This window comes from Maudiozyma barnettii (assembly GCF_903064755.1).
Source record: "Maudiozyma barnettii strain CLIB 1767 genome assembly, contig: KABA2_02, whole genome shotgun sequence".
Taxonomy (NCBI): Eukaryota; Fungi; Ascomycota; class Saccharomycetes; order Saccharomycetales; family Saccharomycetaceae; genus Maudiozyma; species Maudiozyma barnettii.
This window is the reverse complement of record NW_024545239.1, coordinates 323,982-339,349: the sequence shown is the minus strand read 5'-3', so window position 1 is coordinate 339,349 and position 15,368 is coordinate 323,982. Positions and strand designations below refer to the sequence as shown.

The 15,368-nt window shown below is 33.4% G+C and overlaps 7 protein-coding genes and 1 non-coding gene across 8 annotated transcripts; 3 read left to right on the top strand and 5 right to left on the bottom strand.

Annotated features, from left to right (window-relative positions):
* Window positions 1-575: 575 nt before the first annotated feature.
* On the bottom strand, window positions 576-2,330 carry AIM10 (putative proline--tRNA ligase AIM10; the record flags this gene model as incomplete). Its single annotated transcript, XM_041548856.1, has 1 exon — window positions 576-2,330. One exon carries the CDS (start codon window positions 2,328-2,330, stop codon window positions 576-578), a length of 1,755 nt encoding a protein of 584 aa, XP_041404790.1.
* Window positions 2,331-3,481: 1,151 nt separating this feature from the next.
* TOA1 (transcription initiation factor IIA large subunit) lies at window positions 3,482-4,393 on the top strand (the record flags this gene model as incomplete). Its single annotated transcript, XM_041548855.1, has 1 exon — window positions 3,482-4,393. One exon carries the CDS (start codon window positions 3,482-3,484, stop codon window positions 4,391-4,393), a length of 912 nt encoding a protein of 303 aa, XP_041404789.1.
* Window positions 4,394-4,638: 245 nt separating this feature from the next.
* KABA2_02S03498 (glyoxylate reductase) lies at window positions 4,639-5,799 on the bottom strand (the record flags this gene model as incomplete). Its single annotated transcript, XM_041548854.1, has 1 exon — window positions 4,639-5,799. One exon carries the CDS (start codon window positions 5,797-5,799, stop codon window positions 4,639-4,641), a length of 1,161 nt encoding a protein of 386 aa, XP_041404788.1.
* Window positions 5,800-6,311: 512 nt separating this feature from the next.
* PEX25 (Pex25p) lies at window positions 6,312-7,181 on the bottom strand (the record flags this gene model as incomplete). The annotated part of the gene is made up of 1 exon (XM_041548853.1): window positions 6,312-7,181. The coding sequence occupies one exon, from the start codon at window positions 7,179-7,181 to the stop codon at window positions 6,312-6,314; it is 870 nt and encodes a 289-aa protein (XP_041404787.1).
* A 1,236-nt stretch (window positions 7,182-8,417) lies between these two features.
* Window positions 8,418-8,489, bottom strand: KABA2_02S03454. Its single transcript has one exon. It is a non-coding gene; the product is annotated as a tRNA-Met (tRNA).
* A 2,066-nt stretch (window positions 8,490-10,555) lies between these two features.
* On the top strand, window positions 10,556-12,292 carry KABA2_02S03432 (sugar porter family MFS transporter; the record flags this gene model as incomplete). Its single annotated transcript, XM_041548852.1, has 1 exon — window positions 10,556-12,292. One exon carries the CDS (start codon window positions 10,556-10,558, stop codon window positions 12,290-12,292), a length of 1,737 nt encoding a protein of 578 aa, XP_041404786.1.
* Window positions 12,293-12,828: 536 nt separating this feature from the next.
* Window positions 12,829-14,121, top strand: RNY1 (ribonuclease T2; the record flags this gene model as incomplete). The annotated part of the gene is made up of 1 exon (XM_041548851.1): window positions 12,829-14,121. The coding sequence occupies one exon, from the start codon at window positions 12,829-12,831 to the stop codon at window positions 14,119-14,121; it is 1,293 nt and encodes a 430-aa protein (XP_041404785.1).
* Window positions 14,122-14,263: 142 nt separating this feature from the next.
* KABA2_02S03388 (uncharacterized protein) lies at window positions 14,264-15,232 on the bottom strand (the record flags this gene model as incomplete). The annotated part of the gene is made up of 1 exon (XM_041548850.1): window positions 14,264-15,232. The coding sequence occupies one exon, from the start codon at window positions 15,230-15,232 to the stop codon at window positions 14,264-14,266; it is 969 nt and encodes a 322-aa protein (XP_041404784.1).
* Between the last annotated feature and the right edge of the window lie 136 nt (window positions 15,233-15,368).

Here is a 15,368-nt window from a genome sequence, read left to right as displayed (position 1 = left end):
TCCTGTATCCTGTCGAAAAACCGTATAAGTAAGAATATGAGATGCGTAAAATTAATCGAAAACTCGTATTTTCTGTTTTTATTTTGAATCCAAAAATGCTAATGGATTTTTATTACAATTGGGATAATTAAACGTTACGGCTTCTTATTGGACTGATGTGTGACACAATTCCTTATAATTATCTGTCCTTAATCTGCTAACATACGTCCCTTCAATGTAGACCATTGCAAGTTCCTTGATCAACTGATAAAAACCCAACCTTGTCTTTCTCTATTGTCCAAAAAATGTTTAATTCCATTTCCCACATACCGCGAGAGGCAGCAAGAGTTAAAAAAAATGCATGCGAAACCAAAAGGGAAGACAATAACGTTGTGTATCGTGATCTATAACAACCGACGCGTCAAATATGCAGTTCATTTATTTACTGAGAAGGGGAGAAAAGTCTGTCATTTTGACATTGAAAACTCGTTTCTTGCTTTGACTAGAGTCTATGTATCTATTTACAGAGTACGAATATATATATATAGATGTATGTATGTAAGGGTATACATTATGATCTATGTGGATGAGGTAACTTAGAGGTCTTGCAATAGTAACTTGACAACATCAACTACATGTTTGTGTAAAACAATATGCTTCTCGTGGTATGGGTCGATAGGCGATGCATTATTCACCTCCCATTGGTATTCTTCCTTTAAATGCGGGTACTCTTCTTCCCATTTACATATGTCGGTTCCGCTCCATCTTCTGCCTCTTACTTCAATTTCTACTCTAGGCCATGATTTATTCCCTACAATAATTGTCAAAGGAATACCAATCGAATGAGATAATGAAATATTGGTACCCATACTTGCTGTTCTGTTAAGATTGGTCATGATGTTACTAGCCAATTTAGGATCCTTGTTTTTAAATAGTGATACAATTTTACCATAATTTTTATCAGTCTCGGAGTTTTTACCTTGAGGTGTCGAGACAATAGAAACCGACCAAGGAGCAATCGCAACAGGCCATCTTAATCCATGTATATCTCTAGTCAGTTCTGCAATGGAGGCAATGACTCTAGTGACACCGATACCATAACAACCCATCTTTACAAGACGGGTCGAATTATTTTCTCGATCCATGAATTTTAGTGACAATGGTTTTGAATATTTAGTATCTAAATTAAACGTATGTGCTACTTCGATACTCTTGGTACTTACGAGTGTACCCTCATTACATTGTCCACATATTTCACCATCAGTTGCGGTCACTATAGAGACACCATCGATTTGACCAAAATTATTTTTCAAATAACTTTTCAATGGGAAATCTGGGAAATTTGAACGTGAATTTATTCTACTATCCATGACTCTTAACACTTTTGTAAACATCATATCTTCATTTTCCTTTTGGAAAAGATCAGTAATTTCCTGATTTGAACAATCACGTAATGAGGAATCTATATCATCATCTACTGATAATTTAGCTAAATTCCAATTAATTTGCCTACCTTTGGGGTAATAATAGCATACTAATGTAGTGTGATCCTCACTTAATCCGTATTTGACACAGACGTCTCCAGTGAATTGACCTTCTTCAACAGGGTAAGACAATGCTTTTTCATCTGTAGCCACATGCTTACAGCTATCATTATTACAACTCAAAATAGTACTTTCTCCACCAATCAATGGCAAATGATACTCAATACTTTGATCACCACCAATATCACCACTATCTGCATATGCTCGTACCACAGGTATTTTTAATTCCTGGAAAATCTCAAGAAAAGTCTTGTTTACATCTTCAAACATCCTTGTGGCATCACTTTCATCACTAGCAAAAGAATATGCATCCATCATAATAAACTCTCTTGCTCTTAATAAACCCGACCGTGGTCTCAATTCATCTCTATATTTTTTACCAACTTGATACACTAATGCAGGCATATCTTTATAACTAGTAATAAAACTTTTCATCAACTCAGTAATATCTTCTTCACAAGTTGCCACTAGACAATATTCATTTTTTTTACTATCTTTCAATTTAAACAATTCTGAATTTGCCCAACGATCAGTAGTTTGCCATAACGATTTAGGCGATAAAGAACTTAAAGAAACCAATGAAGCATCATTATTTGTTTGTAATTTATCCTGTATAATTCCAATAAATTTATCGGTAGTCTTCATCCCAGCAGGTAACATGTGGAAAATACCACTCTGGGTCTTCTTAAAGAAACATAGTTTTTCGAGTAATTCAGCTGTAGGTTCAGATTTCAATATTTGTTTTGATAACGGTGCTCGAGGAAGGATTGTCGAGAGCGACCGCATAAACCATCTTTGCTTTAGCATAATTGAACACAAAGGACAATTATGTATATATATTTCAGTTATTTAATGAACTGCTGTCCTACACAAGCGTCCCTCTTCCTTTCTCTTTCTATTCCAACCCTTTAAAAATACCAACGATCTTAGCTTTTTGATGCTTTATTTCCTTCTAATGGCGCTAAAAATTGTTCCAACAAATTTCCTGCTGGAGGAGTCCGAAAGAGGCGGCAAAACTGCAAATTGCTTCGATAGCGAAATGTGAAGCTTTGGGTAATAGAAAGAGAAAGGAGGAGGGGGAGGAGCATTACAAACTTATTATTAAATGAACCCAACAAGAACGCAGTATTATTTCAGTCGTTGAATCAAGTAACGAGCGAACCAACAGATGGATTATAATTGATTAGGAAATTGCGATTTGTCATATGCTACACTATATCACCGTGATCTGTTATATATGCAGATAGTTGTGAATAAGAACTATATGGGTTGATCCCCCACCAATATTTGAGGCTTCAGTTCAATAAACAGGCATCCAAGTGGCCATCGTTAACCTATATATCAGCAACTTTTATACATGTATTTAAAAAACAGAACAGCAACGTTAACCGCCGAACGATTTCCGCATATCTAATTGGACAAACAGGTCACTAGAAACTATAACCAATGATAGTTACCCTGCTAGGCACGTGACCGTCGCACCTAAAATTTTCCAAAGTAAAAAAAAATGATTCAAAGCTTCGCGAGGCAAAAGACAACAAAATTTGAATACTGAAAATTATTAGTAAAGAAGATGGCGGAAACCCTCATGTGGAAGATTAATAGTTTGCTTGTAGGTGGGAGATTGTTTCTTTGAAAGATATATACACATGCATATTGTATACAGAGTAATAACATCTGTCTTTTAGCAACGTTAAACAAGGACATTTGAGGATATTACCAATTGTGGAGGAAGCATAGAATATACCTTACTTTTTTTGTTTGTTTATTTTTTTTATCTGTCATAGGGAGTGATAGAAATCTACACATACACACATATATTGAAATATCATTTCATCTGTTGTATAAAGGGGAATTAGTAATATAATCATTTCATTATCATTTCATTTTTGCATTTTAAAGGACATTTTCCATATCATATTTTATAGAAGAAAACGTACCTAAGCATATATCTAATTATGTCCAACACCGAGGCCAGTAGAACGTATGAAGCTATAGTAGAAGCTGTAATTAATGAAGTTAGAGAGGATTTTGAAAATGCAGGTATAGATGAACAGACATTACAAGATTTGAAGAGAAATTGGCAAATTAAATTATCTGAAACAAAAGTTACACAATTCACATGGGATTCTGCATACAACGATGGCGATACTGTAAATCAATCAGTTGCTGCACCAACAGAAACATCTACAGCAGCAACACCATTAACATTAACAAATAATAATAGTAATAATAACGAAGGAATAACATCAGCAGAAGGTGTTTCTCAAGATGATAATAATAATAATAATATTTCTACTGCTGATGCTACAGACGCTCCTACTACTACTACTACAACAGTTAAGTCTGAGAATGGGAATGAACAAGAACTGATGCCGTTGTTTGAAGGAAATAATAGCCAACCTGAAATTAAGGAAGAGAATGAAAGTAATGGAACAGAAAAGACCCTTCCAACACCACAGACTGATATTAGTAATAGCAATAATAATAAAGAACAAGATGACACAAATAATATAGAGTCTCCAGATAAGGAAACAGAAGAAACGAATAAATCGACGGAGATAGAATTGGAAATTGACGATCCTAATGGCAGTGCAGCCGACCAGGTACGATTACAAGCCAAGAAAGCCAAGAGAAGTGCGCTGTTGGATACTGATGAAGTTGGTTCTGAACTTGATGATTCAGATGACGATTACCTGATCTCAGAAGGTGAAGATGATGGACCAGATGAAAATTTAATGCTATGTTTATACGATAAAGTGACAAGAACGAAAGCTAGGTGGAAGTGTTCTTTGAAGGACGGTGTTGTAACAATAAATCATAAAGATTACACTTTCCAGAAAGCCCAAGTTGAGGCAGAATGGGTTTAAATATTTTGAATGTTTCGTTGCTTGGTTATAAATATTAACGTTTTAAAAAAAAAGAAAATTATTTACTTTCCATATATAAAAATAAAGTCTGAAAAATCAAAAAATGAAGAAAAATTGTAAAATTAACATTATTATAAACTTACCTTATGAACATATAAGAAAATTGTAAATGATATATACATCATTTATACCAATATACTTGTCGTCAAAATGGCTAAACAGTACATTATGATTCATCTCTGTATTCATACATTGACTGTGTATATACCATGACCTCCCTTAATAAATATATCTTCAATATTTTCTAATGTAATTTGGGTTTCTAATAGCACAATGTCGTATTCTGCACTACCCATATGTGGTAATGCTGTGACATCCCATCTGGATAATAATTTTTCATTGACCTTGGTATCCTCATTTTTATATACATCTAACCCACAGCTATTTACTTTCCCAGAGTTCAAGGCATCCAGAAGATCATCTTCATTGATACATGATCCACGACCAACATTCACAACTCTTACACCATCCTTACACATGGCTAAGGTGTCTTTGTTTATGATATTATCTGACTGCGGATTGCTTGGTAAAGATAATATAATAACGTCCACATCACACCAAGCCTTTGGATCAGTTAAAGAATTGACATATGTAGCATCATAACCCAAAATTTCTTTTGGTACGGGACCTGTTCTTTTATAATAGTTAATTTTCATATTAAATGCAGAGTTTAATTTTTTACCAATCATTTGTCCAATGGAACCAAACCCTAAAATTAACACATTCTTATTAGTTGGTGAAACAATATGTTTCCCTCCAAAATTGTAATTTTGAACAATATTAATTGGAACATCACTTCTTTCTTTTTTCTTCGGATACTTATACTCAAACGACGTTCCTTCGCTATTAGTTAAAGTGTGTGTAATGACATCACTTTTCTTACTGCCAATATGATCTTTACAAGCATCAACATCTCCTGTATCAATAAATTTGAAACAATATTCGGAAAAACTTGTCATTCTGAAACAACTTAAAACCAGATATAAGCATAGGTCACTTACATTTGAAGCTGCATTAGGGCCAACGTTACAAAGCACAATTCCCTTTTCTTCCCATAATCTCTTCCCATCGATAAAATCGCAACCAACCCATGGGACTACAATAGCCTTCATAGAATCAGGGAAATAGTTCCAATAGGGTGTTGGGCCTCCTAAATATGTGAAAAAATCCTCTGTTATCCAAATACAGTTAATTTGTTCGTCATTGATATATTTAATGAATTCTTCTGGCGTGTCCATGTGATATTTGAGAAATTGAACCGAATGGTTAGTCTCCAGGTCGTGCCATAATGGTAAATTGTCATCCAATTCTATTTGGTATTTATATGGGATAATTACTTTGGCCATTGAGTCGATTGTTATGATCTACAATTCAGTAATTATAACTTCACTCGAGAATAGGTTCTGTGGGTTTGAAAAACCGATCTTTCAAAATGTATATAATTGTTCAATATATAAATTAGGCAAAAAAATAAACTACAGTTAGTTATATATATATTAAAAGAAATTATAACTTAATCGAGCATTCCATATATGTTTATTGCTAGCTCGACACTGTTGTTGCATCTTTGTCTGTTAGTCACAAAGGTTGCACCTAAATTGTTCCAGAGCCAAACAAACAAAAAAGTGTGGGTGCGGATCGATCTGTGGTTCAGCCAGCTTTGGAATGGCTGCGACAACAATAATAACAAAAATATATCAAAATATTTCAAATTGAAGAGGACCATCCAGGGTCAATAACTGATTTGGTATAAGCCTGGGGAACTTACAAATTGTTATTCTTCATTTCTTTATATAGATGTTTAATTATGGTGCTGTGTTTTATTTATTTGAGTCTATGTAAAAATATGTACGTCAGCCTAGACGGACAATTTAACCAATTGATGTTCCTTGGCAAGAATCCATAATCTAACCAAGTTCAAAACGGCAGAAACTGTTGAACAAACGGTTGAGAACAATGAAATCATTTTCTCAACACGTGGAGATCTGATTAGAAATAAATCAGGGGTATTTGAAATCAATTCCATTGCGAAGCGTACCACATCGATCTTGTTCATGATATCAGTCTTTTTATTCTTTTGGGATTTATTCTTTTGATAAGTTAAACAAGCCTTTTGTAAACTGTATATGGCATCAACTTCTGTAGCTAAAGTATCATTTCTAGAAATTCTTTCACGGAGACTTCTGTTTTTGATAATATTCAACTTGCTTAATAAAGATAATTGGTCAACAACTGTAGAGTATACATCTATAACATTCTCCACAAATAAATGATTACAGAGAACTGAGGGATTTTTTAATAAATTTTTATTATGTAATATCTTGTTTATCAATGAAGCAACATTATATGGTGCTGAACCAAATCTCATTATGGATCTGAATAAAGATAATTGATTTCCAATATATGCCAAATCTTTTGTGTTAACATTAGGGAATTGGCTTGGAAACATCAAAGATACTTTCTTGACAATATCCAGAATGCACTTTAAAAACTTCGCAATTTTATCTTTACCAGCAATCGTTCCGATTAAATATTTAATGATATCGACGTTTCTTACATTTGATTTAAACTGTTTGTTGCTTCGAGTTGGGCGTGGAGTCTCAGATTGTTCTCTAGCTGTAGCTTCGTCATCATCACCTTCAACAACATGTTTGTCCTTCAATAATGTAGGAACTGCTGTATTGCTGTGAGCTTCAGATGCACTGAAATTAGTGGTGGATGTTGTCATATTTTGATTATTAGCTGTTTCTTTCAATCTGATGGGAATTTACCCGTTGCTACCAAAAAGGATATGTAAGGTATTAGATTATAATATCCTTATTAAATTTAAAGTAAATGTTTTATATGTTTATATAATATTGCTATAATGGTAAATCCTGCAAGAGCGAGTCATCATCGATTTTGCAGGATTACTTGACGAATTTCTCGAGTGAAAAATTCGTTACATGATGGAAAGTTCCGGTGGAAAAAAGAGAAAATTCTGATTGAAACATTTCGGTCCGAATTATAATCTGGCACGCTGATAGATCGTGATCTGTCACAATCGAAGATGGCAATATTCAATTGATTATTGACAGAAATTATGTGGAATTGAGATATCTAAAATGTCCAAATAGGAATGAAGAATTACGTAATAATTAGGTAATAACATTCCCATCAATTAGTAATTACAGTTTTTTGAGAAAATAAATAATATATAAAGACAAAGAATTCTGAACTTACATTCTGAGTCAGATTCTATTCGTTCTATAAATTATATATAATATAAAAAATCACTTACAAATATAAGAGAAATATAACAATTATATTTTGCTTACCTAACATTAAAACTTAAGCTTCACCATTCACCTCTCTACCTGCCACTATATAATATGAACGAATATAAGTCTAACCACAGTATGTCTGCTTCAGCTCAATTATCATATCAGATGAGAATAAGGGATGACAGAAACGCATAAAATGAGAAGAAATACACATTAACTAGCATTAGAATACCATAATATACGATTCATATATCGTAAGTACTCTTCTGTTTAAGGTTACCAGGGCGTGAACAAGACTGACATTACGTGCTGTAACCCTTAAAGAATTAAGAGAATCAAAGATAAGTTCAGGGAATAACAGTGTACAGGATGTGTTCGACCAGAATAATAGAAGATATAGAAAGTATATTAGAGTAATATTTGTTAATACAAAACATAATTATATTTGTGTTTCATATCTGAATATGCAAGACTAATTGAGTAATATAAGATAAACAAAGATTACCCTCATCACTAGACTTAATATCATATTAAAGAATATTAACTATTATTAGACTCCTTCCTATTCATAATTTTTATTAAATTATCAATAAATGGCTACATCTTATACGAAATATATAAACTAAGAAAAACGTAGCATTTTTTCGTTACAGTAAATATATCACACGACCAAAAAAAAGTAACAAAAATTAAAAAAATACTAGCGCCGCTCGGTTTCGATCCGAGGACATCAGGGTTATGAGCCCTGCGCGCTTCCACTGCGCCACGGCGCTAATAAAACATAGAAATTGTTTAAAGGAACTAGTACCCAGATATGATCACCTTCCGGGTAACATCTAATCTTTTGTTGTTGGTAAATTTGTTAAAATTGTTAAACAGAGTTGCTGTTATTAAACTGCTCATCTTTTGTGCATAGTAACGTTGGACTATGTAGCTCCAACAAACCCAATGTAGGGGGAACGAATACTACATTATGCAGTATATATCATGTGTTATAATATATACGGCAGTGCAGCACACTCTAAAATTCTACTTATATTAGCTACCTTCACCTTCAGATAGGTTAAGCTAATGTTAGCCTATCTGAAGGTGAAGGTAGCTAATATTGACAGAAATTATGTGGAATCAAGATATCTAAAATGTCAAAATAAGAACTAAACATTTTATTAGATAATAGTCGTTTAGGTCGTAATCGTTTAGGAAATAAGTTCATTACTTAACAATCGTTTAGGTAGCAATCATTTAGGTAGCAAGAAGAAATGGAATATCGGTAAAATTAAATAATATATAAAGACAAAGAATTCTGAACTTACATTCTGAGTCAGATTCTATTCGTTCTATAAATTATATATAATATAAAGAGACCGATCGATTATCGTATTAAAAAATGTCCGAATTAAATAAAGTAAAGCTTGAAGAGACTAATAGAGGCAAACACTCTATCTCAGATTCTCTACAAGATGTAACTAGTTTCTTTTTGGAGCTATGTGATACAGTATACATGGATAACATATAACTTAATGACTAAGACATATATTTTGAATACAACGAATTCGACATAATTATTTGCAATTCAATTTATTTGTTTAGAATGTCTCATCTCTGACACAGAAATTCAGGAGATGCAGGTGCTTAAGACTTACTTTTATCAAGACCTTGGCATGGAATAAAAACTAGAAAATAATAACCAGTAATAAAGCGTGAAATAGTTCTACTATAACTAATACAGTTACATTTAATAGCACAAAATAAGTTATATTCAGTACAAATCTACTGAAATTATAAGAATAAGAACAAGAATTAAGTAGCTCCTCGTCGTAACAAGACCTTTAGTGATTCACGGATCTTGTACATTATTCCTTTCTCTTCTGAATAATTAAAAGATATTAAAAAAGGAAATAAAAGGAGAAATAAAATATACTAAATAATAAGGGATTTGGTTCTAATTTTTCTGAGGGAGGTAGAACATGTACTTCTCTACTTCCTATTAATTTGGAAAATCAATAAAATCAACACAAAAAACTATTACAATCATAACCTGAACGTTAATTTACCACTTCTCTTCTCACGTATACAGTACTCTTAAATAGGTAGTAAGGAACCCCGCATATCTATATTACCCCACATTAATTTGTGAGTACTTGTGACAAATACTCAGGCTCTCATATTCAGTATACAATCCAAAATTGAACAAACATAATAAGTTGAGGAAGAACCGTCCATATATTACATATCATATGATGGCCATTAATCCATCTTATTTTTATCATACACCATGTAAAAACAGATTGATCTGCAAAATCTGCACTTTAATTGCAAATAATAATTTCACTACCTTTTATTCTTCCAATATCTGTTTATGTCATCAATATTTATGTCGTAATAAATATACTTGTGTACGGCACTTTCTGTGATAAAAAAAAGAAAAAAAAAGTAGGTCAATAAAAAATTTCCCCCACTGAAAAAGTCCGAAATACGTCACAAATTAGTTCCACACTATTAAGTACCAGAACTAAACAATACAACAAATTCACAAAACGACATTAAGTTACAACAAAAACAGTAAATAAGGGAAAATATTACCTTCTCTTGGAATGATGAACGATAAATTAAATGTATCTTAAAAAGAAGGTATTGTGAGATCTCAGTTTATTTACCTTCAATTAATCAAAAATATTTGGTATTTAAGCAATCAGCAAGTGTGAATATTTGGGTTTTGGGAAATATATTTCGTTCTATCTTTCTTCTCTATAATATATCTTTTTAACAAACAAACTAAAAAATCACTACAATACTGATTGAAGTTTGGAACATTACTATAAGGATTCAATCATTAATAATGTCTCAACCTGATCTCGCAACAGTTCCCACTACCAAGTCTCAGGACTCCACTACCAAAAACAATGTTTTACAAATGGCGACCGAACCATCTAGTACAGATTCTGCTCTATCGACCCCAATTAACCAACAAGTTCACGACGATGAAGGCAAGATCGTTTCAATGGATGCTACAACTGCTGAGGTGTTTGAAATGCCAAAGAAGCCAGCATCAGCTTACATCACTGTGTCATTGATCTGTCTAATGGTTTCATTTGGTGGGTTCATCTTTGGTTGGGATACTGGCACAATATCTGGGTTTGTTCAACAGACAGATTTTATCAGAAGATTTGGGTCTGCTAACAGTGATGGTAGTTTCCATCTTTCTAGAGTTAGAACTGGCTTAATCGTTTCAATTTTCTGTATCGGATGTGCTATTGGTGGATTGTTATTTTCAAAACTGGGCGATACCTACGGTAGAAGAATCGCTTTGGTTATTGTTACTACTGTATATGTGGTTGGTATTTTGATTTCTATTTCATCTATTGATAAGTGGTATCAATACCTTATTGGTCGAGTTTTCTGTGGTATGGGGGTTGGTGGAATTTCTGTCTATTCACCATTATTGATCTCTGAAGTTTCACCAAAACATTTAAGAGGTACATTAGTTTCATGCTTCCAATTGATGATTACATTGGGTATTTTCTTAGGTTATTGTACTAACTATGGTACGAAGAGTTATTCTAACTCTGTTCAATGGAGAGTACCATTAGGTTTAGGTTTTGCATGGGCATTATTTATGATTGTCGCTATGTTAATGGTTCCTGAGTCTCCACGTTATTTAATTAAAGTTGGTAAAATTGATGAAGCTAAAAGATCTATTGCTACTTCAAACAAAGTTTCTGTTGATGACCCAGCAGTTCAAGCTGAAGTCGACTTATTAAATTCTGGTATACAAGTTGAAGCTATTGCTGGCGAAGCTACTTGGCTCGAACTATTTTCTACCAAAGGGAAAATTTTACCAAGGGTAATTCTAGGTATTATGATTCAAAGTTTACAACAATTAACAGGTGCTAATTACTTTTTCTACTACGGTACTAGTATCTTCAAATCAATCGGTCTAGAAGATTCATTTGAAACTTCAATCATAATTGGTGTCGTTAATTTTGCCTCGACTTTTGTAGGTATCTACTTTGTTGAAAGGTATGGTAGACGTAAATGTCTATTATGGGGTGCTGCTGCTATGTGTGCTTGTTTTGTTGTATATGCTTCTGTCGGTGTCACCAGATTGTATCCTAACGGTATGGAGAATGTATCCTCCAAGGGTGCAGGAAATACAATGATTATTTTTACTTGTTTTTTCATCTTCTGTTTTGCTACCACATGGGCCCCAATCCCATTCGTTATTGTCGCCGAAACTTTCCCATTAAGAATTAAGGCTAAAGGTATGTCTATATCTGTAGCTTCCAATTGGTTCTGGAACTTCTTGTTGAGCTTCTTTACTCCATTCATTACAGGAGCTATTAACTTCTACTATGGTTATGTCTTTATGGGTTGTTTGATATTTGCCTGGTTCTATGTATTTTTCTTTGTTCCAGAGACAAAAGGTCTTTCATTAGAAGAAGTTAATGACATGTGGTTAGAAGGTGTTTTACCATGGAAATCAGCTAATTGGATTCCAGCTGACAAAAGAGATGCGTCATTCAAAACTGATGTATTCAACAAGGATGATAAACCATTTTACAGAAGAATTATCTAGGCTATTTTAGTAATGAACCCTAGGTTATTCCCCGCACTTTTTGATTAATCAATTTTTTAACATTTATTTTCTATTTGCTGTCGATTAAGAGAACTGATTCATCTTTTCTTTTGTATTTTTTTGTATTTATCTATCTATCTCTTTTTAATTTTTATTACTAATATTCTATAATTTTTTATCTAATTCTAATGTCTACTTTTAATTTTAATTTTTAATTTGGAATATAACCATTCATGATGTGTTGTATTACTAAATTATATTATCATCCTTCTTAATCCATAACTGTTATTATGCATTTAGTAACTACAATTTAACATATCTAAATGATGACATTCTCAATGAATTAGCTCCTACCCTGTTCTATTTTCTCTTAGTTATCGCTCTCGCCTGTAATGATTTTATTTTTTTCAATTGTGGATGATTGAAGGGCTGATTAACATATAAATTTAAGGGATGGTAATTGATCTTAAGATACAAATAATAGCAACAACTAGATCTGATATTTAAAATTAAACACAACAGATTTACCAATAAAAATGAGAATACCTAAGGAAATATTACTCTATAAAAATATTTTTTCAGTTTTCACCAGTGATCCTGACAATAGTTATTGCCCTATCGATCTTCCAAACACTTGCAGAAATACTACTGAGATAAAGGATAGCTGTTGCTTTGAATACCCAGGCGGGGTATTTCTACAATCTCAATTTTGGAATTATAAGACTAGTAAGATTGGGATGAATGAGAGTGAGATCGTGAAAGAGTTAGGTCCTTTAGATTCGTTTACCATCCATGGTTTATGGCCAGATAATTGTGATGGTTCATATGAACAGTTCTGTAGAAGGGAACTTTTCATTGATGATGTTTATTACATCCTGCATACTGGAAATTTCCCAAATACCGAGGAACTTTACGATGACTTGGATCTACTGTGGAAGAGTAATGTTGTTGGAGGTGATGAATCGTTATGGATTCATGAATTTAATAAACATGGTAGTTGTATTAAGAACTTATATTCTCAATGTTATGAAAGATGGAATGAAAACGAAGAAAAGGAAGAAAAATTATGGAAGGAAAGGGGAGTCATTGATTACTTTAATGTCACTGTAAATCTTTTCAAGAAATTAGATACCTATAGTGCGTTAAAAGAACACAATATTCTTCCAAGTATTGACAAGACGTACACTAGGACAGAGATAGAAGATGCATTAAAAGAAAGTTTTGGAGGGAAAGAGGTACTTATTAACTGTGATAGAAACAACGTAATCAATGAAATATGGTACTATCATTTATTACAGGGGTCAATCCTAAATGAAGATTTCCAACCATTATCCGTGAATGATCTTGGTAAAAAAAAACCGTTTTCACGTTGTCATGATACAGGTATCAAGTATTATCCAAAGGGTCATTTCCCAAAGGGCCAAATTCCTGGAGGTGACAGAAGAGGTCAACGGGGGGTTCTAAGAATAATTGATGAGAAAACAGATAAATCGGTTGGTTTTATTATTAAAGATGGGCATTGGATGTCTAAGGGATCCCCAGCTAATTATCAATTAATCAAATCTCCTTTTGGTAATTATAATTTGAAGAGTAGACTAGGATATTGCCAAGTTACTAAGAATGATGAATTAGCTTGCCATTATAAGGATGTTCAACAAGCTTCACAATTTGAATATGATTCCAAAATGGGATTTATCGGGTATTCAAATTCCTATAAATGGGGCAGTTCCGATATTCCAAAGAATACCAAGAAAGGTACAATATCTATAATTAGCAATAACGAGGATGACTTTAAATATAAATGGAACATGAAGTTCATCGGTATATAGGAATATTACCCCAGGAGCGATTGATCGATCCAAAACAACAACAACAACCGATTATTCTATATTTAGAGTATAATATTACAATTTTCTATATTTTATTTATTTATTTATTAATTATCATTAAAAATTATATAGAATTATTTTTTTAAGAGCTCTTCTTTGAAAATAATAGATTTGTAGTCTTATCATCAACTATTGAAAAGGGATGATTTGTTGTTGGAGACGATATAAATTCTTGATTTCTATACTGGCGCGATCTTTCACTTGGGTTATTACTATTATTACTGTATATTCTACTAGCGTTAATATTGTTATTATCGTCAATATCTCTACTACTAGGTGGATATCCATTATTATAAGCGAACGTTCTCCCATCACCACCAACATATGAAGAAGCCGATGACGAAGATGTGGATATCGACCGTTGCGGTATAGGTATTTGAGTATTCATTTCGATCATTTGTATCTTACTTTCTAAATGGGTCAAACGGTCGTAAAGATTTATATTCTTAGAACGCTCGTTACCCAATAACATATTTAACGTGTTCATATCTTGTTGTTGTTGATAAACAATATCTCTTAAGGATTCTGTTTCCTTTAATATCGATTTAATATACACTGACGATGAACCAAAATCCTTTGCCGCATATGAATTATTTAATTTATTGTTCGTGAACTGTTGTTGTTGTTGTTGTGTTGGTGGAGGTAAACGCGTCTCATTATCGTATATAGCATAATTATAAGCATGGTCTGCCCTTCTATGTGGAAACGCATTAGCTGTCGAAGAAGACATTGTCGACGATGGTAACGGAACCTCGCCTCTTAATTGTTGTCGAAGCAACTCCGACTGTCCCTGTGAGGACGATGAGGACGATGACGGCACTGTTGACGACGGAACGTTTGCATTTATCGTTGTGCTCGTAGGCCTATTCATCCCCATATACATGTTTTTAGTAGGTTTCAATGGAGAAACCATTGGATTTACCTCCAATTCATCCATTCTCTTCATTTGTTCCTGATGTTGACGTTTCAAATAATGCAAAGTGTCCTCATTCTCGGGCCTCTTGAAGAAGTCCCGGACACTAGAAGAATCTCCATCCTGTTCCACCTGCATACTGCGATATATCGTCTGCGCCTAATTTAAATCAATCCAACCCAACCCAAGACCACTCTAACAGCACCCTTGTGTCGCCCCATCCCTCTTCTTAACAGCAACGTGAAGCTGCTCTGACTGACGTCGTTCGCTGCAA